This window comes from Heptranchias perlo, chromosome 37 (genome assembly GCF_035084215.1).
Source record: "Heptranchias perlo isolate sHepPer1 chromosome 37, sHepPer1.hap1, whole genome shotgun sequence".
Lineage (NCBI taxonomy): Eukaryota > Metazoa > Chordata > Chondrichthyes > Hexanchiformes > Hexanchidae > Heptranchias > Heptranchias perlo.
This window is the reverse complement of record NC_090361.1, coordinates 5,969,630-5,995,453: the sequence shown is the minus strand read 5'-3', so window position 1 is coordinate 5,995,453 and position 25,824 is coordinate 5,969,630. Positions and strand designations below refer to the sequence as shown.

Below are 25,824 nucleotides of genomic sequence, written 5' to 3'. Positions count from 1 at the left end.
TTCTTTATGCCACCAAGCCCTACATTTTAATTGTTACCATTTACAGGGGTTCATCATGGAGTCTTATAAACAGCTGTCTCATTTAGTAGCTATGGAATGGGTATGCACGGATAACCTCAGGCAGGATGATCATCTATACAGTATAAGAATCTCTCTTTCCCAATCTTGCAGAGGCTGAATCTTGTGCTCTTTAAATTTTCACTGAGTATTCACTAATATTTCAATCAAACATTCAACGCTTTGCTTCAGTTGGTTCCATTGGAGAGTCCAAGAATTTTGGCAATAAAATGTAAGATTGCTTTTCGAAACATTAATACTTCAATTTTCCTGTGAACAGGTGATAACCAGTGAACCAGTGAATCTGTTTCCACCAACATTTTATCGACGAGAAGAACAGGAGGAAAAAGACACACGACAGAAAAGCCTCATCATTAGCTGGTTTCATCCCCACCAGAATAGAAACATTTGTGGCAGGTCAGCAGTTCTAGCAATCTGCCTCATTTACTTGATTCTACCCTCTTATTGGTAGCAACCAACCATTAGCTTTAGTGGCAATTTAAAAATGTCCATTGGCAGCCCAACTCTAAGTTACTGCCATGAGGGATTTTAGTCCATTGTTTATGATAAGAGGCTCTTTAAGCCTCAAGTTATAATATTTTTAATAAATGGTCATTAGCTTAGTCTTGTTTCACTCTATGCAGGGGCTGGTGTACAAACAGTCACTAGTATTACCTACTAAAACATTAATCTGAGGAAAGACTTGACTTGGCAATAGTAAATACAAGTACAACAGTTAGTTATAGTGGTGAATTATTGACCTGAGGTTTACAGAAGAGGGTTTCATTGTACAATAATGTCTAAAATGTTTGGTAATAATTTACCAATTATAACCTGTAAACTACAAGCAATGCTCACATTTTTAAGACATACCCTTGAGCTAAATTTATTTAAATGAATGGAAAAGCTTATTCTCATATTGATGAGTTAACATTCAGATTATATCCAGTGTTGTACTTTGCAGTGTCAGCAGGAAGCAAATGAATGCTCCTGTTAATTGTAGATAATTGTGTTTTCAATAGCAGCTAGTGCCGTTAAAACTGTACCTGTCCATAATTTATTCAGAGGCAAATGCAGATTACAGATGTATGGACCTCACCACAATCAGTCTTTTTGTTAACTATCTGAGGTACTAAAACTACATCTTGATCACCATTCGTTCATTTTTAAGTTCCATTTATTATTAAATTTAACCCCTGTAAGGATTCCCTGGGGCATTTGCAAGATGGGCAGCAAACCTGTTACCAGTCCTCTTGAGCTGATCATTGACTCTGATGTTCTCCATCTTCCCTGTGAAGAAGTTTGTATCTTCTGTGTGTTGGCTCAGTTGACATAAGGAACTTGCCATTAAAGGCAACCTACATCCTGCAATCATTTGCACCAGATAAGTGCCAAGCAATGACTATCTCCAACATGAGAGAGTCTAACCACCTTCCCTTGACATTCAACAGGATTACCATCGCCAAATTCCCCACCGTCAACATCCTGGGGGTCACCATTGACCAGAAACTTAACTGGACCAGCCACATAAATACTGTGGCTACAAGAGCAGGTCAGAGGCTGGGTATTCTGTGGCGAGTGACTCACCTCCTGACTCCCCAAAGCCTTTCCACCATCTACAAGGCAAAAGTCAGGAGTGTGATGGAATACTCTCTGCTTGCCTGGATAAGTGCAGCTCCAACAACACTCAAGAAGCTCGACACCATCCAGGACAAAGCAGCCAGCTTGATTGGCACCCCATCAACCACCCTAAACATTCACTCCCTTCACCACCAGCGCACTGCGGCTGCATTGTGTACCATCCATAGGATGCACTACAGCAACTCGCCAAGGCTTCTTCGACAGCACCTCCCAAACCCGCGACCTCTACCACCTAGAAGGACAAGAGCAGCAGGCACATGGGAACAACACCACCTGCACGTTCCCCTCCAAGTCACACACTATCCCGACTTGGAAATATATCGTCGTTCCTTCATCGTCGCTGGGTCAAAATCCTGGAACTCCCTTCCTAACAGCACTGTGGGAGAACCTTCACCACACGGACTGCAGCGGTTCAAGAAGGCGGCTCACCACCACCTTCTCAAGGACAGTTAAGGATGGGCAATGAATGCTGGCCTTGCCAGCAACGTCCACATCCCATGAACGAATTTTTAAAAAAATCATCTTGCACATAAACCAAGACTGGCTAATCCTTCACAGGAAACAGACATAATAGCTCACCTCCTCCATACAGAATGTTGTTCTAATATTCCTACTTGTTTCATGTGTATATGATACTGAGCTGTGCCTGGAAGATCCCAGGTTCTATCTCTTGTATATGCTAATTAGCAAACCTTATATATATTTGACATAATAATATTAACAGTTTATATTGTATGCATTATAAGAGGTATACATGATCCAGTTTGAATTCAAATTCAGATGCCAGTTTGTGTGTCCCTCCTTCACGTAGTTTGTCATACGTATTTATCATTGCTGCTAATTGTATAATTGTTTTCACACATAAACTGTTCGTTAATTAGAAATTACTTGGCAGGGATGTGATCATAACTAGTAAATTCTAAATGGGTCTGTCTCTGTGAGACCATCAAAGAGAGTTCCAAGGAAAAAATGTCTGAAAGGAATTGTTCGATGACTGTTGCTGCTTAAGACGATGGTCAAGATATGACTTCCCTTTCATAAAAGATATGGAAAATCTGCTCTTTATTTTTTGATTTTCAGATAACACACAAAAGAGAAGATGGGGTGTTTCCAATTTTTGAAGATAATGATGTTCTGCTTTAATGGCATCATCTTTGTAAGTAGCCTAATAACTTTTTTATTGGAAGTGCTTGGTGCTGCTGACTGTTAGAACACTAATGCATAGAATCATAGAGGGACAAACATAGGTTTGATGCCCAGATCCACTCTGAGCTGTGCCAAATGGGGAAATACCAAGCAGAGACTCCACAGTCTCTCTGAATGCGAGAGAGAAAATTGTAGGGAAGACTCATCGCTGGACATTTTGTTTCAACATATATGAAAAGAGAGTATGTTGTGAAGATCCATCACTCATGGGTTGGCAGGTTAGCCCTCTCATGGGATGTAACTCATTTCCCACAGGTGCTCATAATATATACTTCATCTACAATGCAGTTCACTTTGAAACAAAGAAATCGAACTTAGAAAAGAGTTGGTAGAAAAGTAATCTATGTGTAGGTTACACTAAAATGGATGTCAACCTCTCACTTTGGATCAATTAGTTCCCTTAGAAGGAAGGAAGGAAGGACGGACAGGCTGCTTGCATTTACATAGCGCCTTTCAGATCATCTGTTTTTGGTGGTCTTGGTTAAGGGATAAATGCTGGCCTGGACACTGGGAGAACTCCCTGCCCTTCTTCAAGAGGTGCCATGTGATCTTAAACATCCGCCTGAGAGGGTAAATGGGGACTTGGTTTAACATCTCATTCAAAGACAGCACTTCCATCAGTGCAGCACTCCCTCAGTACTACACTGGACTGTCAGCCTAGATTATGTGCTCATGTCGCTGGAGTGGAGCTTGAATCCAAAGGCAAGAGTGCTCCACTGAGCCAAGGCTGACACTGTAGAACCTCTTTCTGTACAGAGTAAATACAAAAGAAAATTGGCAAGTTTTACCTTGGACACGTTCTTACTGCCCTCAAAATGTTAAGCAGCTCCCAAGACTGCGTAGTGATCATCAATCTCATCCCTTCTATAACATTATACCTCATAGTTTTATTGGTCACCCTTCCTGCAAATGGCAGATTAGGAAATCCCAATGGCACTGATGTGAAATGCCATGAAAACTCAATGCTACATCTTGCCCCAATGGTTCAGTGAGTTTATCTAGTGTCTAGAACTATACAAAGTATTACATGGAATTTACAGCACAGAAACAGGCCATTCGGTCCAATCATAGAAACATAGAAAATAGGAGCAAGAGTAGGCCATTCGGCCCTTTGGGCCTGCTCCGCCATTCAAAATGATCATGGCTGATCGTCTAACTCAGTACCCTGTTCCCGCTTTTTCCCCATATCCCTTGATCATTTAGCATTAAGAAATGCATCTCCTTCTTGAATACATCTAATGACTTGGCCTCCACCGCCTTCTGTGGTAGAGAATTCCACAGGTTCACCATCCTCTGAGTGAAGAAATTTCTCCTCATCTTGGTTCTAAATGGCATACCCCGTATCCTGAGACTGTGACCCCTGGTTCTGGACTCCCCAGCCATCAGGAACATCCTCCTTGCATCTAGTCTGTCTAGTCCTGTTAGAATTTTATATGTTTCGATGAGATCACCTCTATTTCTTCTAAACTCTAGTGAATATAGGCCTAGTCGACCCAATCTCTCCTCATACGTCAGTCCTGCCATCCCATGAATCAGTCTGGTAAACCTTCGTTGCACTCCCTCCATGGCAAGGGCATCCTTCCTTAGATAAGGAGACCAAAACTGCACACAATACTCCAGATGTGTTCTCACCAAGGCCCTGTATAACTGCAGTAAGACATCCCTGCTCCTGTACTCAAATCCTCTTGCAATGAAGGCCAACATACCATTGCTTGCTGCACCTGAATGCTCGATTTCAGCGACTGGTGTACAAGGACACCCAGGTCTCGTTGCACCTCCCCTTTTCCCAATCTATCACCATTCAGATAATAATCTGCCTTTCTGTTTTTACAACCAAAGTGGATAACCTCACATTTATCCACGTAATACTGCATCTGCCATGTTCTTGCCCACTCACCCAACTTGTCTAAATCACATTGGAGCCTCTTTGCATCCTCCTCACAGCTCACATTCCACCCCAGCTTTGTGTGGTCTACAAACCTGGAAATGTTACATTTAGTTCCCTCATCCAAATCATTGATATATATTGTGAATAGCTGGGGCCCAAGCACTGATCCTTGTGGTACGCCACTAGTCACTGCCTGCCATCCGGAAAAAGATCCATTAATTCCTACTCTGTTTCCTGTCTGTCAACCAATTCTCAATCCATGCCAGTATATTCCCCCCATTCCCATGTGCTTTAATTTTGCACACTAACCTCTTGTGTGGGACCTTATCAAAAGCCTTCTGAAAATCCAAATACATCACATCCATTGGTTCTCCCCTATCTATTCTACTAGTTACATCCTCAAAAAACTCGAGTAGATTTGTTAAGCATGATTTCCCTTTCATAAACCCATGCTGACTTTGTCCAATCCAGTTAATGCCTTCCAAGTGTTCTGTTATCACATCTTTTATAATAGATTCTAGCATTTTCCCCACTACTGATGTTAGGCTAACTGGTCTGTAATTCCCTGTTTTTTCTCTCCCTCCTTTTTTCAATAGTGGGGTTACATTTGCCATGCTCCAATCTGTAGGAACTGTTCCACAGTCTACAGAATTTTGGAAGATGATCCACTATTTTCAGGGCCACTTCCTTTAGTACTCTGGGATGTAGATTATCTGTCCCTGGGGATTTGTCAGCCTTTAGCCCCATTAATTTCCCAGCACTATTTTTTTACTAATACTGGTTTCCTTTAGTTCCTCCCTCTCACTAGACCCTTGGTTCCCTAACATTTCTGGGAGGTTTGTGAAGACAGAATCAAAGTATGTGTTTAATTGTTCTGCCATTTCTTTGTTCCCCATTATAATTTCTCCCATTTCTGACTGTAAGGGACCTACATTTGTCTTCACTAATCTTTTTCTCTTGACATATTTATAGAAGCTTTTACAGTCAGTTTTTATGTTCCCTGCTAGTTTACTCTCATTCTCTATTTTTCCCCTCTTAACCAATCTCTTTGTCCACCTTTGCTGAATTCTGAACTGCTCCCAATCCTCAGGCTTGCTGTTTTTTTCTGGCAATTTTATATGTCTCCTCTTTGGATCTAATACTATCCCTAATTTCTTTTGTAAGCCACAGTTGAGCCACCTTTCCTGTTTTATTTTTGCGTCAGACAGGAATGAATAATTGTTGTAATTCCTGCACATGTTCTTTAAATATTAGCCATTGCCTATCCACCGTCATCCCTTTTAGTAAAGTTTCCCAATCTATCATAGCCAACTCGCACCTCATACTTCTGTAATTTCTTTTATTTAGATTCAGGACCCTAGTTTCAGATTCAACTACTTCACTCTCCATCTTAATGAGGAATTCTATCATGTTATGGTCGCTTTTCTCTAAGGGACCCCGCACAACAAGATTGTTAACTAATCCTTTCTCATTGCACAATACCCAGTCTAGGATCGCCTGTTCTCTAGTTGGTTCCTCAACGTATTGGTCTAGAAAACCATCATATACATACTCCAGGAATTCCTCTCCCACAGTATTATTGCTAATTTGGTTTGACCAATCTATATGTAGATTAAAGTCATCCATGATTGTAGTTGTACCCTTCTTGCATACGTCTCTAATTTCCTGTTTAATGCCCTCCCCTACATCTCCACTATTGTTGGGGGCCTATAGACAACCCCCACCAACGTTTTTTGCCCCTTGGTGTTTCTTAGCTCCACCCATACAGATTCCACATCATGATTTTCCGAGCCAATATCCTTCCTCACTATAAACAATCAGTTTATGCCGGTGTATATACTCCACAGAAGCCTCCTCCCACCCTTTTTACTTCATCTCAGCCTATCGACATATCCTTCTAATCCTTTCTTCCTCATTTATCTAGCTTCCCCCTAAACCAATCTATGCTATTTGCCTCAACCATTCCATGAGGCAATGAGTTCCACATTCTCACCACTCTGAGTGTCACTTGATGTCGATCAACACAGTAAAATAGTTTGATGAATATCCTCATACTGCACTAAATCACATTTCAAACAGATATTTTGTCTTTTTTGGTGGGTTTTTTTAATAGCAATTTGTTAAATTGAGAAGTTAATGTAGAAAAATTGTGTGCAAGATGCTCTGCCACGTGAAAAGGAAAAACTTTTGAAAGCAGATATCAGACACTTTTATTCTGGTGGAACTCTTAAAAGTTCAAGCCTAACATGCTGCAAATGGAATGTAATACATCTATTCTGTACTACAGGCTACTCTCTAAATACTTTATTCAGCATAGTTTCTTTTCAGTTCTACTGCAATTTAGTTTCTTTCTGTAAATTTTCTTAATTTTCCATGCCATATCTTTTCTCTTTTTGGACTAAATCTGTTATCATAAAAATAAACTGCAAACTTTCCAGAGATAAAACATTATATGCCTGTATTCATGCAGGGTTCTGTTTTTGTGCAGCAATTTCCTGATTTTTTTGTTGTTAGTAAAAAAAATCATAGAGATTTACAGCACCAAACAAGGCCATTCAGCCCATCGTGTCTGCTGGGACTTTGCTAGAGCAATCCAAAACTAATCTAGCTGCCTTGTTCTGTCCTTTGTATCTTCCTCTGCTCCAATTGTTTATCCACTTTTCCCTTAAAAGACAGAAAAGCCTGTGGCCCAATTACTGCCAGAAGCAAACGTGACTCCCCAGTGACAAGGGATCATCAATTTAAAATTGTCTGTCGGAACCAATTAAGATAGACTCCAAATTCATAGTGTGTAAATGAAATTCGTGCATTATGTTTTCTGAGAAGTTCCTCAGACCATTAGCTAATTGGAAGAACAAAGGTTTTATTTTGCTCCCTCTCTGCAAAAAACCATATTATGAGTGGAGAAGGTAAAACTTGTTTGACCAGTGATGCCCACACTGTTAAATCATAAGTACTCCCAGCGATTTCTCATGGGGAAGGGAAAACGAAGAACTTTGTACTTAAAGCATTGGTAACACTTGTTTCACATATAGTATAGAAGATGAGTACAGATTGCTTTGTGGGTTGTTCTTTTGGAATTACCCTTTAAATATGCTAAGGAGCTGAACGAGTGGAATGCATTGTGCTTATGGAGTGCCTGGTGTTCCAAGTCTTCTATTGCTCTAACAAAACCCAGCCCTAAGTATAACAGCTTTTAGTTTTTGTTAATTGAAAAGTAATTTTTGAAAATGTATCTCATAGTGATCTTTATGACATAGTTAAACAACTATATGTCAGAGTCAGTGTGTGTAGAATGTATAGATTGTGTCGAATATATAGATTGTCTTAGTGAAGTGTACAGCATATTTGAATAGAATATTCAACCAGAAGTTATATTAACCACTGAGTGATTTAGAAACAAGATGCAATTCTTCACTAATGCACCAACTCTGTCCAAAAGAACTCACTAACAACACTCTGTTTTGTCTTTGCTAGCTCGGAGGTGCCGCTGTACTTGGAGTAGGAATTTGGCTTAAAGTGGATGGTGGATCCTTCATTGATTTCCTGGGGCATCTGGCACCACAGCTGAAGCAAATGATGAACGTGGGGTATCTCTGCATCGCACTAGGGGGCGCCTTAGTACTCATTGGCTTCTTGGGATGCTGTGGAGCAATGAAGGAAAACAAGTGCATGTTGATGATAGTGAGTTAAAAACTCTTGTTTGTTATAAGCTCAGGGTTCTACTCTGAGGAAAAAGGCAGTAGGACTGTTTACTGGCTCAGCTCTTTAAGACACCGACGTACGTTACTGATGTAACATCTCTGGCTCAGTCATTTTTCTGTGATGAGTTAGCTGGTCTCAGCTGGAACACTGATAGGGACGTTGCAATTGCCCTCAGGACTCCCATGTTAGCAAGGTGAAAAAACATCTAGAATTCGTGCTGCTGATCATCATCTAGTGACCCTTGCACATGTGGACGTCAGATAAGGAAAGGATTAGGCTTGGCTGTGTTACTCCCCGCAATCAAATAGCATGTTAACCCTCACCTTTTAAGCTCAAACATGAAAAAAATGGGTGCTTGGGTAAGGCATCGAGGCTAATTAGCAGCTGTGAACTAAGCCCGGCCAAGGAATCAATTCGTGCAGGAGAAGAGGGGAGTAAATTGGAAGAAAAAGAACAGTGGGGAAAATGGGAAATAGAAATTACATTGACTCAGGAGTGTGACTTATCTTTGTGTAGCGTAAGGAGGGAGTGTTAGTTGGTTGTTTTTACCTTCAATCATGCCTGTTCGTCACACCACACATTATGACTGTAAACATTTCAGAATTACATAAATCATGTCAGAATAAGTGCATTGAGTATATTTCTTCCCATTTCCAATATTCTTAGACCCGACTGAATGATTTAGCATATTGTCCTTTCACCTCTAGTCTCAAATCCAACCCTATTAGCATGAGAGTCTCCTCTCTGCCCAGCTGCAAGGGCCAAAAAATATATGAACCTATATCAAAAGCAAAATACTGCGGATCCTGGAAATCTGAATTAAAAACAGAAAATGCTGGAAAACACTCAGCAGGTCAGGCAGCATCTGTGAAGAGAGAAAGAGAGTTAATGTTTCAGGTCGATGACCATTCATCAGAACTGGAAGATGTTAAGAGATTTAACAGTTTTTAAGCAAGTATAGAGCCAGGGAAAAGTGGGGGAGGGGAGGAAAGAATAAAGGGGAAGGCCTATGATTGGGTGGAGGGCAGGAACGATTAAATGACAAAAGTGATGATGGTGCAAGGCAAAAGGGGGATGGTTATGGGACAAGTAAAGAAACAAAAGATGGTTCAGAGGATATGTAAATGTTAACAGCAGAGTAACAGAGGGAGAGGGAAGCATGGAAAATCTGGCAAAGGGGAGAAGGCCCTATATTAACCCAGATCTGAGTGGGCCTGGATCCACAGAATGATAACTTGGCAATCTCACTGAGAAAAGACACAAGGACAGCTAAGGCACAATGGAAACATCACAAGAGCAGGAAGGGCTTTTCTGAGATTGAAATTGGGCTTCTTACAGAGATTTCTACCCTGTAACAGGAATTCTGAACCTGTACCACTAATTTATGGTTACCATTGTGGCAAAAAAAAATCAGGAAATTCCACAGGTGTAGAAGTCATACTCCCACATATACGAGATATGTATGTTGGTGTGGTTGTAACAGGAAGGTCCCAGATTCAGTCACTTGTCAGCGCTGATCTCAGTGATAACAGCCTGGTAAATGAGCATATGTGAATGAGGGAAGAATTTAGTCTTAGCTTTAATGCCTTTATAGTCAGATAACACACTGACACTCATTGCCTGGCTCACAATTGAAGATTGCCTTTTAGGTGAGATAGTAGAGGCTAATATCCACACCATTTCTTCTATCTGTGGACCTCCTTACTGCACAGTCATCACCTGGAACATAGTTCCCTATAAGCAGAAGTTCAAATTCAGGATTAACCGTTACTTATTGAACTTGGGTTCTGGATCACAAATTAGGCCATAGTGAGCTACCGGCCCAGCCTGCTGGCAAGTTCTCTTAAGTTTTTCTGTGTTCACTGTAACTAATGGGGTTAATGTTTTTATGCATCGGTCCACTGGATTGCCTCCAGCTATAATCTGTTGTTATCTTAACAAATATACAAACAAAAATGTTTTTAAAGTACCTTGATTTCCCACGGTACTGGTATATTAAGATGCAGAAGTGTTGATTTTTGCTATTTCTCCTTCCAGTTTTTCATCATAATACTGCTGATCTTCATTGCTCAGATTACAGGCGCTGTGGTTGTACTTGCATTTTCTGGCTTGGTAAGTATCTCTGAAATAAAAATTCAGCGATATTAGAGCAATGTCAGACAGGGAACAAAAAAAAAATTTAGAGATGAGCATATAGATTGCACAATAAAACAGCAATAGCCGAGTAGCTGAAGACAGCATGTAACTGAGCATATTGATCAGGAGATCCGTGCTGAGTTAGTCGATGTTACCCAGGGTAGCAGTGAGGAGCTACAATATCCCTCAGTACTCCAGGTGAGGGAGGGGAAATCAGCCAGGCTTTTCTCTTGTGAGTGCAATGCTGCGACAGCTGCTGGAAAGTACACTTGCATGGATGTTGGGTGAGGACAAGATTAGCTATAATTGCCTCTGTGATGGACTGGCCTGCCAGTAATCACTGTCAAGGTTCACACGTGAAAAATGACCAATTGGGCAAGGAATCTGAGACGGCCAGAGAATAGTACCCTACAGAAACAAATGCCTTTGGGAGAGGAAGGGGGAGAAAAGGGGAAAAGCAGAAAAATTGACAATAAAGAAATATCGTCATATATGGTAGAAATAAATCAAATTAGTATCAGTCTAGAATGTGTTACATATTCAAGTTATTTTTCTATTTTAATTTATGTATTTAGCTGGAACAGTGAGCCTTGTCATAATATTTTCAACTATATTCCAATATGTACATCCAGCTTTATCCCAAGGGAAAATACAATTACTGGAGTAATATAGGATCCCATTAATGTACTTTTCTAGGACTGGATAGGAGCTGGAACACAAAAGGATACCAGAAACAAGACAGACCAAAATGACTCAAGAATCCCATTTAATTGTGTATTCGGGCTATATTTTAATCTGCATCATCACCGAATTGGCGTACAAAATATCCTAACAAAAATAAGTACAATAAGGATTAGAAAATCAGGCGTAAAAGTAGATGTTGCAGAATGCACTGTGTCCATAACAATGAATGAAATATGCTACTACTAAATGCCTACCAAGCTGAATGCTATAGTTAAATCGGGCTCCTCTAATCAGGGTGATACCGTAAGGATAGCTTACTCCTTTTAAAATATTTTAGAAGTTACAACATTGTTTGTGTACATAGCTATGACTCTTCATTTAAAAATGAAACATTTAAATTTTTAAAAATCTTTTTGTTTTGTTTTCCAGGCTGAAATTTTTATTGGCTACATTAAGGTCTGGGCAGTGAAATCAATTAAGGAAGAATTTGGAAAAAATGCAGACATAACTGCAGTATGGCATGCAGTAATGGAAGAGGTAAATAATGAAAAAGACATAAATGTTTTAAGTTGCTAAGTGTGCAATCTAATATAGAGTTAAGACTCAGTTATAGTGAATTTTCTAGTTAAAATTTTTATTTGTTTAAGCTGACTTTTGGTAACTGATCTGTGCGTTGTCCTATCTACAATGCACAAGCTGAGTGCATTACACAATGGTAACATCAAGGGGTTCAGTTACATCATAAGTTGGTCTTTGGTGGGTCACTGGGCACAGTACACAACTAGCGCAAGCTACCTGGTCATCAAAGGGGAGGGGAGTGGAAAAAAAATCAGTAAGGAGAAGGCCATTCAGCTCCTCGAGCCTGTTGCGCAAGAGACCATGGCTGATCTGTATCCTAATTCCATTCACCTGCCTTGGCTCCATATCCCTTAATACCCATGGCTAGCAAAAATCTATTGATCTCAGATTTAAAATTATTAATTGAGCTAGCATCTACTGCTTATTGTGGGGGAAGAGTTCCACACTTCTACCACCCTTTGCGTGAAGAAGTGTTTCCTAACTTCTCTCCTGAATGGCCTGGCTCTGATTTTAAGGTTATATCCCCTTGTCCTAGATTCCCCCACCAGCAGAAAAAGTTTCCCTCTAACCTATCAATTCCATTCAAAATCCTAAAAACCTCAATCAAATCACCCCTTTTCGCGGCGGAGGGGCTACCCACGCGCCTGGCGAAATCAATCTGCCCCCCGCGCGATTGCAGCCTAATTGGATCCACTTACCTGGTCTTCCGGGTTCCCCACTGCTGATCTGCACGTCGGGCGGGCTGCGCATGCGCAGTAAGCTCTGTCAGCTGGAGGAGCTCTATTTAAAGGGGCAGTCCTCCACTGACAGATGCTGCAACAAATAGAAAAATTACAGCATGGAGCAGCCCAGGGGGAAGGCTGCTCCCAGTTTAATGATGGGGTGAGGAGGAGGGGGAGGACAGAGATCTTCCCCCTGGCGGGCGGGAGGAAGTGGCCTGCCTCTGCCACCAGGAAGACCTGGCTTGAGGTGGCAGAGGAGGTCACCTGCACCACCAACATATCGCCCACCTGCATACAGTGCAGGAGGCGCTGCAATGACCTAAGTAGGTCAGCCAAAGTGAGTACACTTACTCATTCCCCTACACTCCATCTGCCACATCACCGCCCCCACCCCACATCTCCTTCTGCACCCCTCATACCCACTCAAAGCTCATCCTCATCTTACCTGCACTTACTCACCTCGCCAGTACTCATCCCGCCACTACCACTCAACCCAATCCTCATACAATCTCATGGCTCTATCTCATACTCACCCTCTCGTGCATCTCTTTCATGGTCAGCCTCACTCAACCTGCCACTACCTGTGCTGCAGCCACAGGGCATGCATCACATATGTGCAGTAGGAAGTGTAAGGCAAACGTGTCGTGAGCATGAAGGGGATGCACAAGGGTGTTTGAGGGTTTGTCATGGTTTTTACTTATATTTAATTTCTGACCAACTCACATTACATATTATATTGGCACCACTACTGCCACATCTTTGCGAATCTTGTCTGGTTTGTGCAATAATGCCCTTTCCTGAGGATCACAATGAAGTCCCACAACTGATGACACCCATTGTGTCACTGCAGAGTGGTGTAGGTGTATTTGCAGGGCTCTTTTGTGCAGACGACTGACAGACGTCGGTGATGTCCCCGGTGGCACCCTGGAAGGATGCGGAGGAGAAGTTGTTGAGGGCAGTGGTGACTTTGACAGAGACAGGTAAGAAGATGGTGCTTGGGCCAACCGGGAGCAGCTCGGCATGAAGGAGGCTGCAGATGTCCACGACTACATGTCAAGTGACTCTGAGCCTCCGTGTGCACTGCAGCTCAGAGAGGTCCAGGAAGCTGAGCCTCGGTCTGTGGACCCTGTGGCGAGGGTAGTGCCCTCTGCGACGCATCTCTCTCTGCGGTAGCCCTCCCTCCTGCTGTGCAGGTGGATGTGTCACAGCACTCTGTTGTGGAGCTCCACGTGTCAGAGGTGGACGGCATGGCCGGCGAGGCTGGTGATGCTGTTCGCTCTCCGAGGAGATCATGACTGCAGCTGCGGCGGCCCCCATCCGGAGGATGTACATCTGAGGGGGTCCGCAAGGTAGGTACATGTCTCTGGACCCCGGGGTAAGTGTGCAAGTTGGTGAATTTTCTTGTCAGGAGGAGGGTGGTGGAGGCCAAACTTTGTCCCAAGTGACAGAGTGGCCTCCTGCAATGAGTGAGGGTCTCCCCCCCCCCCCCCCCCACCTGTCAAATGGACCTTTGCAGCTGCCACAGACTGACAGCTGCAACACGTCCATTTCAACTGAGAGTGTTTCCCCCAGTATGGGAAACAGTCCCAGTTGTTTGTAAAATCCCACCCCTCCTCACATAATCCCTTAATCAGGTCTGTTAATGACCTGAAATAGCTAGATAAATATTGTCAAGTGGCATCCCGCTGGCTTTAATTGCCTGCGGGATTCCCACATGCGGGGGCTGCGCGCGCATGTCGGCGCGTCTGTGGGGAACCCGGAAGTGGGCGGGTTGGAGCCGGGCTCCGGACCCGCTCCGGGATTCCCCGATTCTCGGAGCCCCCCCGCCAGGAACGCACCCGATAGCGGGTGCTAAAATGAAGCCCCATATGTGGTCTAACCAGGGCTTTGTATAGCTGTAGCAAAACCTCCTCCCCTTTATCATCTAGCCCTCTAGTTATAAAGGCTAACATTCCATTAGCCTTTTTGATTATTTTTTATACCTGACTACTACATTTTAGTGATCTGTGTACATGGACGCCTAAATCTCTTTGGACCTCCACTGTTCCTAGCTTTTCACCATTTAAAAAAATACTTGGATCCATCCTTTTTTAGTCCAAAATGGATGACCTCACACTTATCTGCGTTGAAATCCATCTGCCACAGTTTTGCCCAGTCTCTTAATCTATCAACGTAATTTTATGCTCCCGTCTACAACTACTTACCATGCCACCAATCTTTCTGTAATCGGCAAACTTGGATATATGGCTCTCTATTGTGTTATCTAAGTCATTAATAAATCTAGTGTATAGTTGAAGCTCCAGCACAGATCCTTGTGGGACACCTCTGGTCACTTTCTTCCAATTTGACTCAAACACAAATATATACTTTGGAGCTTTACTTAACTTTGGGCGGACTTTGGGCAGGCAGGAGGCCGCTGGATGCCTGGTACCGATAGGCAGAGCGTGTGTGGTGCACACTCCATCCATTGGTACTTCAAAATTGCATCAGGGTCATACAACTGGCGTAGGACCTGAATTTGCATATTGGTAGTAGGACCCCACCTAGGGCCTGGGCCATCCTGTTGAAGGACCTGAAGAAAATGGTCACGGCCGTACCGAGAGTGAGAACAAGGCAGTAAGTGATGCACTCCCATTTTCAGCCTGTTCCTGCCAGGTGGAGTTAGTGCAAATCAGCCCCTTTATCTCAAATAAGTTTGGGTTAAGCTGTGTAATACGCTGCTTTTCTTTCAAATTTCCAATATTCTCACCTCACAGTTGTTATTTGTTGATTTTTTTGCCTGGTTTGTCGCAGTACTCTCGAGGTATTGTAGTTCTACAAAAGCAAGCTGAAAACTGCAACTCACATTAAGCATTTTTCCTTGCAGAAGTTCTCGACAGGAACTAAAACTTTTTTTAACTGATTGTCACAAGGTGAAATTTTGGCACTGTAGTTGCACGTGAGCAGTTGAAAACTACAACTCTCACAGTGCATTTCTCTCATACATACACAAAATTTGTCCATAGCTGCTGGAAATTCCCATCATTTAATGAAATTTCCAACTCAAGACCCAGGCTCCAGGAAATGCAGCAGTTCTATGTGAGGGAAACTTGTTGCAGGCATTTCTAACATAAAATAACCAATTTTATTAGTAGGTTCAGTGACTTTTCAGAATTATGTATTTTTTAATATGTTTAGTATGTTGCAAATGTTACTTCTAGTTTCTTACAGTCACCTGAGTGAAAAAGACAAATGGCAGGTGAAAATATTGCGAAGAGATTATTTGAGGAATTTGGTCAGTTTTGCAGTTCTGCTTGGTTAGTGACTTGCAACTTGGAAAAAAAAATTGATGAATTTGGTTGGTCAGTTTTCTGCTGGTCACTCCTTGTACGTTTTGCTACTTTGTGATTTGTTCATGATTAATCAATTGGATTGATTGGTAACCTAACAGATAAATGCATCTTTCAGCTAATCACTTTTTTTGCAGTATGGAAGTGTAGCTGTCTGAGGCTGAACCAGACCGTTCGCAACCTTTGCATCCTATTTGACCCTGAGATGAGCTTCCCACTACATATCTGCTCCATCACCAAGACCGCCTACTTCCACAACATCGTCCGTCTCCGCCCCTGCCTCAGCTCATCTGCTGCCGAAACCCTCATCCATGCCTTTGTTACCTCTAGACTCGACTATTCCAATGCTCTCCTGGCTGGCCTCCCATCTTCTACCCTCCATAAATTTGAGCTCATCCAAAACTCTGCTGCCCATATCCTAACTCGCACCAAGTCCCATTCTCCCATCACCCCTGTGCTCGCTGACGTAGGTTCGGGAAGGTCTCGATTTTAAAATTCTCATCCTTGTTTTCAAATCCCTCCATGGCCTCGCCCCTCCCCATCTCTGTAACCTCCTCCAGCCCTGCAACCCTCCGCGATCTCTAAGCTCCTCCAATTCTTGCCTCTTGCACATCCCCGATTTTAATCGCTGCACCATTGGCGGCTGTGCCTTCAGCTGCCTAAGCTCTGGAATTCCCTCCCTAAACCTCTCCACCTCTCTCTCCTCCTTTAAGACGGTCCTTAAAATCTACCTCTTTGACCAAGCTTTTGGTCACCTGTTCTGATACCTCCTTATGTAGTTCGGTGTCAAATTTTGTTTGATAACGCTCCTGTAAAGCACCTTGGGGACATTTTACTACATTAAAGGTGCTATTTAAATGCAAGTTGTTGTTGTTGTTGATGATGATGTTGTTGCAACCTTTGAGGAGTTAATGCCCTGAGGTGTGATACCCATAATGTCAAAATTGAAAGGCATGACATTATGGATTCATATTGGACACAAGACTGTAGCAAACAACTAGAATTGTAGTTTAACAAAAAAGGTAAGAAGAAATCCAGATATGCTGTATAATTTTTAAACTAAAGACACACAAATGCATTCAAATTTTTGATCAGCATTCTGATATTTCTTTAGAAATCTTTGGTAACAAAAAACAGGATGTTCTGAAGCCATGACAATCCTTCAGAAAATCCATTCTCTCTTTTCCCATTTCCAGTTCAAGTGTTGTGGATTCAATGACTACAGTGATTTTAGAAATTCTCCTTTCTACAACGACACGTCAAGTTATCCAAAGGAATGCTGCCTCACTTCAGTTAAATGCTACAGCCAAAATATTAATCCTTCTTTGCCGGTAAAGTATGCATTTCTAAACACTTTTACACTAACATCTTGCTATTGTAGACACTATGCCCTTATAAAATCCGGCACATCTCCCTAAAGACTTGGCTGGGCAAAGCAGTGAATAGCAGAGCCATTAAGACCAGGGAGGTCCCAGGTTCAGCAGTGTGTAACACAGTCAAGAAAGTTCTAGGTTCAATCCCATTATCTGCTAAATTAGCTGATTTCAACCGTAGTAATGGAAAGACAGAAAGAAAAAAACTTGGATTTATATAGTGTCTTTCACGTTCACAGGGCGTCCCAAAGTGCTTCATAGCCATTAAATTACTAGTTGAAGTGTAGTCACTGTTGTTTAGTAGGCAAACACGGCAGCCAATTTGCACACAGCAAGGTCCCACAAACTGCAATGAAATAATGACCACTTAACGTATTTTTTGATGTTGGTGAAGGATAAATGTTAGTCAGGACACCAGGAGTACTTCCCTGCTCAATCAGTGCCCTCTATCTACGTATGTCTGGACAGGCAGATGGAACATCAGTTTAAGGTCTCATCCAAAAGATGTCATCTGTAACAATGCAGCACTCCCTCGGTACTGCGCTGAAGTCTCAGTCTAGATCATGCATTCAAGTCCTGCGGTGGGGCTTGAACCGGCAATCTGATTCAGAGGCGAAAGTGCTACCAGTGAACCAAGTTAGAATACGTGCTACAATTGGGTATTGTGCACCAGTTTAGGGAGGGACCGCCACTGATCGCTAGCCAATGAGCCTCACTGGAAGAGTGCATCTGCAGACATTGGATGATGATAGGATTGAGCTAAACTGTGATAATCCCAGCAATTTCAACATTCACTGTCACACTTTACACATGATGAATAGCCAGTTAAGTGAAGTAAAGCCAATGGAATCAAACCCCAACTAGAGCCATAACCTAGGAATTCCGTTCATAGGGACGCAGAATTGTGGCAAAGCTGTGGAGTGAGTTGCAATTTGGGGTGGAACCAAGATCTGCCTTGGTTCAGTCCTACTTTAACTATCCAGGAAATCCCAATGGAGGTGAGCTTCTTCTGTCTGCCCCCCCCCCCCCCAGAGTCTTTGCAGCAGTTTGGGGACATACCTGAGGATGTTCAGCTACTCCAGGAATCTTGCCAGATGTGCTCCTGAAAAACCCAGACCATCCTACGTCTGCCAAGCGCAGGGGCAGGTCCTACTCTGAGCCTAGTGAAAGTGCCGTCAGTGCAAACCCCAATACCAATCGACCCCAGCTGGCTGATTGGCGCCTCTGGCTCCCACTCTCAGAGCTCAGAGCAGCAGGTCAGAGTTTCTGCTGCCTTGGTGATGCACTTCTACAGGCGCAGCTGCCCCACTGCAGGATTTCTATGCTAATATCTTTAAGGGAGGAGAAAGGGAAAAAATTGGTAAGAAAAAAAAGATAAAGGATTGAACAGAACATTTTTCTTGTCTTCAGGGCTGCTTTAAGGCATTTCTGAAACTTCTGAAGGACAACACCAAGATTGTCGGTGCAGTTGCTTTGGGAATTTGTGTACTGGAGGTACTGTATAATATGTCTAAACTGGAAATGTTTGCAGTGAGAATGATGACTGCATTTTTGGTCTAAAAGAGTTAAATTACGATGACAGGTTGCATTGTATTCCACTGAGTATAGAAGATTAAGGGATGATTTAATTGACGTGTTTAAGAATGATTAAAGAAGTTGATAGGGTAGATACACTATGGTGGGGGGAGTCCAGAACAAGGAGGCATAACCTTAAAATTAGAGCTAGGCCATTCAGGGATGATGTCAGGAAGCACTTCTTCACACAAAGGGTGGTGGAAATCTGGAACTCTTCCTCCCAAAAAGCTGGTGTGGCTAGGTCAATTGAAAATTTCAAAACTGAGATTCAGATTTTTATTAGGGAAGGGTATTAAGGGTTATGGAACCAAGGCAGGTAAGTAAAGTTAAGATACAGATCAGCCATGATCTGATTGAATGGCGGATCAGGCTCGAGGGGCTGAATGCCCTATTCCTGTTCCTATGTTCCAGTTATGCAGTTGTTTCTTTCATTTGATTTAATACCCAGGATACAGTGTCCACACAATACGGTGGAAACGATAGAATAATTTGTTTACTCTAAAGGTGAGGAAGCCGTCAGAAAAGAATAAACTCTAAAGGTCTTTGTCATGAGGGAAATAACTGTGACATCCCACTGTACATTCTGGCTATGCCATACCCCAAAACGTGTACTGTACACAAGTAAATAACTTGACAATTAGGCTTGGACTCTCCTCTGAATTAACACTCATTTTAGGGCAGTAAACAGAGTAAAGTGCATTTCTAAAGGCTCCTGCCTCAAATTTACATAAAACAACATACCTATAGTTTCTTACAAAAAAACCACCGGTTCTCTTTACGGCTGATCCGAAGCACGCCCCACCATATTTAAATGGTCAAGGAGATGAGGCTAACCTCACCGTCTCATTCCCCTCCATTTCTGCCCCAAACCCAGCACAAATAGTGGCTGCCACTATATCAATGGTGGTAAGAGTTGCTTGAAGGTACCCCTGTGGTGGATACCACACTGAGGAGGCCATTTTACGTGCTGCTACTGAAGGTCGGCATTTCTTTGCTTGCATAGCAATCTTCTTGGTACTTTGGGGTTGCGTCAAGACTTTTCCTGCTACTTTTACTCAGCTCTGTTCAAAGTACAGCTTTGCACTCTAAACATGGATTTCTCAATGGGAATACTATTATTATTTTGATGCTATTAAGAGGAGGATGAAGACAACATGGAAGATGTTAGGTTGGAGGCTCTTAAAGTCAGGCATCAGTGAAGGTATCTCTTCCCTACACCTAGACATTCACTCACTAAGGTCTGCAGACCAAGAAGATCTTACTTAGGCATCCCCACAGCACAAGGAGGAGAGAGAGTATTACAGGAGGGCCAGCACCAGAGCAAGGAGAGCATAACTGGTAGCCCAGAATGTTTAATGAATAAAGGTTAACTCACCGAATAAAGTCCTTCACACCTGCCTTCCCCTCTGACCTACACCCTCACAAAGTCTCCTCACTTTCCAAAGTTCTTCATAAGTCAGAAGTCTACATTTCCCTTGTCATCATCCAACTCCCAAAAGTTGAAAGTAAACACAGAAATTAATTTTGAACTCTATATGCTGTCTCGAAAGAACATTCACCAGGAAGTGCCAACAAAATCCATTCTCTCTACAACTACATCTTAACACCTTTGTGCCAGCTAACTTACTTACCCTAGTTCCTAATCTACTACTCTTATAGGGTGATCCTTGAGTGAGATGAGGTTGAGCAGTAGGTGGCTGGGATGGTTCCCCCTGAAGCCTTAGATACCAAAGTGACTCTTGTATGCTATCCCAGAAAGACCAGCTTGTGACAGCCTTACACTTACAGTAGCAAGAGGTACTGGGCCGATGTCTGACGCACTGGGGAAAATGAGGACTTAGGAGTAGAGGAGAGGGATAGTGCTATTCCCCCAGAGAGGGAGAAGAATCGTCTATCCTCAGCTGAGGAGCCTAGGGACCCAGATCTCAGGCGCCCAGTCCTGAAAGGAACAATGCTGTGTATCTGGAAAGCTCTGGGCGATCATCGAAATGACTGGCCTTTTCCTCCAAAGCACATCCTTTAATGTGAAAGATAGAAGAGCCTGCATAGCTGTCCACATAGTGACATTTGCTCTTGAAGAAAAAGTGAGTGAGTGTAAGGCATTGCAATACTTTGAGAAAGCACATGAAACTGACACAAGAAATAGGAGCAGGAGTAGGCCATACGGCCCCTCGAGCCTGCTCCGCCATTCAGTCAGATCATGGCTGATCTTCAACCTCAACTCCACTTTCCCGCCGGATCCCCATATCCCTTGATTCCCCTAGAGTCCAAAAATCTATCCATCTCAGCCTTGAATATATTCAATGACTCAGCATCCACAGCCCTCTGGGGGAGAGAATTCCAAAGATTCATAACCCTCTGCATGAGGAAATTCCTCCTCATCTCAGTCTTGAATGGCCGACCCCGTATCCTGCGATTATGCCCCCTAATTCTAGACTCTCTAGTCAAGGGAAACAATTTCTCAGCATCTACCGTCAAGCCCCCTCATAATCTTATATGTTTCAATGAGATTGCCTCTCATTCTTCTAAATTCCAGAGAGTATAGGCCCATCATACTCAACTTCTCTTCATAGGACAACTCTCTCATCCCAGGAATTAATCTAGTGAACCTTTGTTGCACCACCTCTAAGGCAAGTATATCCTTCTTTAGATAAGGAGACCAAAACTGTACACAGTACTCCAGGTGAGGTCTCACCAGCGCTCTGTACAACTGTAGTAAGACTTCTTTACTCTTGTACTCCAACTCCCTTGCAATAAAGGCCAACATGCCATTTGCCCTCCTGATTGCTTGCTGTACCTACATACTAACTTTTTGTATTTCTTGTACGAGGACACCCAAGTCTCTCTGAACACCAACATTTAATAGTTTCTCACCATTTAAAAAATATTCTGTTTTTCTATTCTTCCTACCAAAGTGAATAACCTCACATTTCCCCACATTGTACTCCATCTGCCACCTTCTTGCCCACTCACTTCACCTGTCTGTATCCTTTTGCAGACTTTTTGTGTCCTCCTCACAGCTTACTGTCCCACCTAGCTTTGTATTGTCAGCAAACTTGAATACATTACACGTATGATGATCCTTGCCCAGCCTTTACCAACCTTCTCTTGCCAGCTTGCCTCCAACCTCATCCTCTCCTACAGATTCTCCTGTACATCTGCCTATTAAGTCCAATGCCTCCTCTTCATGTGGCACATGGGAACAACACCACCTGCACGTTCCCCTCCAAGTCACACACCATCCCGACTTGGAAATATATCGCCGTTCCTTCATCGTCGCTGGGTCAAAATCCTGGAACTTCCTTGCTAACAGCACTGTGGGAGAAACGTCACCACACGGACTGCAGCGGTTCAAGAAGGCGGCTCACCACCACCTTCTCAAGGGCAATTAGGGATGGGCAATAAATGCTGGCCCCGCCAGCGACGCCCACATCCCATGAACGAATAAAAAAAAAGTTTGTTGGGCATAAAGCCTGCACTGCAAACCTTTCACCAAAGCAGAAAATCCCAGCTCCCATGCAGTTGTCCATGTGCCTCTGTGGTACAGCTGGTAAACAGTGTTGTTTTGTCCCACTGATTTTCAAAGCCAGTGCCTGTTCTTCAAAGGGATTATAAATATTTTAAAAAGCCAATTTCGAGTTGTTGACAGTTTGATTCGTCTTGTTGTAGTGCATGAATTACTGTCTGCAAGCTTGTGATTACATAATTCTTTTGAAGACTGTATTCTGTTTTCACTGAGTAACAAGATTGTATATTTCCTCCTGAGATGTATTTTACCTCGAGCTATGCAATGGTTCTAACTTGTTTGATTAACCCTTTGTGAAATGATTTATCTTAAACTGTTTAAAAATCTCTGTAATGTCATATAACTTGATTCACGACTAGGCTCAATGATTTATGGAAAAATAGTTTACTGACCGCGTCTGGTCAATATAACTAAAACAAAAACTCGGGTTTTTGAGTAATACGGCCAACATCGCTCAGTGTTTTTTTTCCAGTAAACCACCAAGTCCTATGGGATGCTATCCCTAAGTGATGCTGACTAAATAACTCACAAGTGACAAAGTCCTAACTGGGTGGTAGTCAACTTCATGGAATTGGGAGATATATAAGATTTAGTCTATCTTTAACATTTTAGTTTTTATCTCCTTGGTATTTCCCTCTGCCCCATAAGTGAAATAATATGTACTGCTATAATGTAAATAAATGAACAGTGACTTTTTTTTTCCATTTTACAGATGGGGGCATTGACAGCATCCATGATAATGTACTATCAAATCAAAAAACGGGAAGCACATGTATGAGTATGGAACAAAAATGATATGCTTGCTGCACCATTTTACTTTACAGTTTGCTTTTTCTGTTCTTTCAGTTGCACTTTTCTATTATCACTTAAAGGGTGTTTGTTGCTAATAAACTAGAAAGCTTTGCAATAACTGTCTATCAATATGTATCACTTGCACAGGATGTCAGTGAGACAAAAATGTGATCTCTTCCAGCAATAATCCCACTTTAACTTGGGTTGCTGACCTATCTGGTTTTGGACTAGACATTCCAGTTTTTTCAGTGGACTGACTGGAAATCTATGAATTATATAAGCCATTATGATAGAGGCATTAATTATTGTGATCACTAAGGTTTTCAATTAATTTTTATCATCAGCAAAGCAAACCTCATGTACCTATCCCCTGCCCTGTCCCCTTTCTATTTGAACTTGGTCAAAGGTTCCTAGCAACCCTAGCTATAACTAAAACACAATTTTAAAAACTGTTTCCCTCCTCCATCAGGAAAAGAGTTACATGAAGAGTGTAAAAAGACTGAAACCTGCACTTGACAGTCTGTGCATTGTGGTAATTTTCTCATCTTCATTTAAAGAAATGGTGAAAAAAAGACAATTTTGGCAGACATTATATCAATACCACACATTTTAAAATAATTTTCAGGCCTATACAATTTCAATGGATTAGGTAGGGTTTGCAATAGGAGACATAAAGGCCTAGAAATTCGGCCGTGCGGTGCTCATTTCCAGATGCTCAGTGGCCTCCTAAGCCTTTAATATGACTGGCAGGAAGTGCATATACATATCGGGCCGAAGGCGTGCCACCCACCATATTGGATAAGGTGGTTGCAGGAGCGCACTGCGGCAACATTCAAAGGTGGAAATAATTTTAAATTAGGGTCCTGGGCTTCTTACAGGACCTGTTCTCGATTTTCGAAAGCCCCAGTGTGTCACTCGCCACGTGCTGAACTCACACAGCACGTGGCGATACCCGGCAGGATGGCCTGAATGTGGAACTGGGAGGAGCAGGAGTGCTCCTCCCGACCCCACATTAAAAGAACGCAGTTATCCCCAGCTACCGCTCACCCTAACCCGGTCACCAATCGCCCCGACCCAGTCACTGATCTCCTTGACCCGTCTATTAATCTTTCCTGCCCCCTCTGGCCCAAGATCCGATCTCCCCCACACACCCACCCGGCCAACGATCACACTCCCCGGCTAGCGCTATCCACCCCCCAGCCAGCAATTTCCCCCTCCCCCCGTCCCCAGTCGCTCCCTTTCCTCACTTACCTGAGGGTTGCAGCGGCCTGATCTTCAGCAACACTTTGTCGGGGGAGCTGCCTCTTACTTTCCGCAGCTCACCCACCTCGTGGAAATGAGGCCCAATGTCCAATATTGGAGGCGCCTCAAGCCTCTCGATTCAGGCGCAGGGATCATACCCTGTGCCCGAATTTCTAGGCCAAAGCCTAATGAGCAAAGCAGAAACATTCCTTGGCCTGTTGCAGACCTTTCTACATGTAGAGCAAAACTGCATGTTGCGCATCAGTTTGCACTTTCTACAAACTTCCAGAGGTTTCATATGGGTTGGTTTAGTGCAAGGTTTGCTTAACACTATTCGCTGGAGGTGGGACCAAAGTAAATGTATTAGTCCTGATAAATTATTTTCTAAGTCACTGGTCTAGATGCTGTAATCCAAAGAAAGTATGCATTTTTCTTCTGACCCTAAAGTACAGTGGATGGGAGGAATCATCAATTAAAGTCTTTTGAAAATTTGCTAACATCAGGAAAAATAAAAACCATCAAAATAACATGCTGCTCTCTATATAATAGCCATTATATGTATATTTTGGGTTGACAGGCAGCTTTAGATTTAATATTCACTTTCTTCTGTAAGAATAAATCTCTCTGGTATTTTGCATTTTATACTATCTGCTATCAATAAAATGTTCTATTTTTAAATGGTACGGGGGAAGAGGGAAATAATCTGATGTCTTTGCACAAGTTACCACTCCATTGAGTAATATGAAACACCACAAATTTACAAAGATGGTACTTTCTAAATTCCACACCACAGTATCAGGTGAGCTGGATTCCTTATGTAAACTGCACCACAACTATGCAATTATTGCCTTCAGAGACCAGCATCAGTCCAAAAGCTTACAGAATTTAGAATGGAAATGAATGGCAGCCGTGCCTTCTCGCAAAAAAAGTTGAGAATCATCAGAAACATTACTAATTTGCCTAAAAAGTTGCAGCTCCAATGCATTTTCCAAACATGGCTTGTAATTTTAAAAATTATTTAAAGTTTACAGCAAGTTCACACTGATACAGAAAAAGTCATTTCCACCCAAACAACTTAGGACCATCAATAGGTTAACAGAAAAGTACTTTCATAGCATTGAAATGCATCTGTGATCTGAAATAGAATACTGAACACTTTTTGCAGAAAGTGCAAGTTAGAATTTCATCATACTACTCAAATGCAGCTAAGGAAAACAATAATCTGCCCTCAAGTCATTTTGAAAACAGCAACCTTTATTTTTGCTTGATGTATATAGGTAAAATTATAAATTAATTTACGCTTTTTAAAAATCTATACCAGAGTTTCATACTGACATTTTTTCTTTCATGTCAATAGTTTTATCAGGAG

General features: G+C 42.4%; 1 protein-coding gene across 1 annotated transcript; it reads left to right on the top strand.

Annotated features, from left to right (window-relative positions):
* Positions 1-355: 355 nt before the first annotated feature.
* LOC137304278 (tetraspanin-1-like) lies at positions 356-23,288 on the top strand. Its single transcript, XM_067972830.1, has 8 exons — positions 356-474; positions 2,779-2,854; positions 8,270-8,476; positions 10,535-10,609; positions 11,747-11,854; positions 17,144-17,278; positions 18,731-18,814; positions 23,134-23,288. The coding sequence occupies exons 2-8, from the start codon at positions 2,798-2,800 to the stop codon at positions 23,197-23,199; spliced, it is 732 nt and encodes a 243-aa protein (XP_067828931.1). The 5' UTR covers positions 356-474; positions 2,779-2,797; the 3' UTR covers positions 23,200-23,288.
* Positions 23,289-25,824: the final 2,536 nt, after the last annotated feature.

Bases quoted from the DNA above. Each gene is read 5' to 3' on its own strand.
- LOC137304278 (XM_067972830.1), top strand. From the start codon at position 2,798: ATGGGGTGTTTCCAATTTTTGAAGATAATGATGTTCTGCTTTAATGGC. The intron at 10,610-11,746 runs GTAAGTATCTCT...TTTGTTTTCCAG, and splicing joins TACTTGCATTTTCTGGCTTG to GCTGAAATTTTTATTGGCTA. The intron at 17,279-18,730 runs GTAAAGTATGCA...TCTTGTCTTCAG, and splicing joins ATATTAATCCTTCTTTGCCG to GGCTGCTTTAAGGCATTTCT.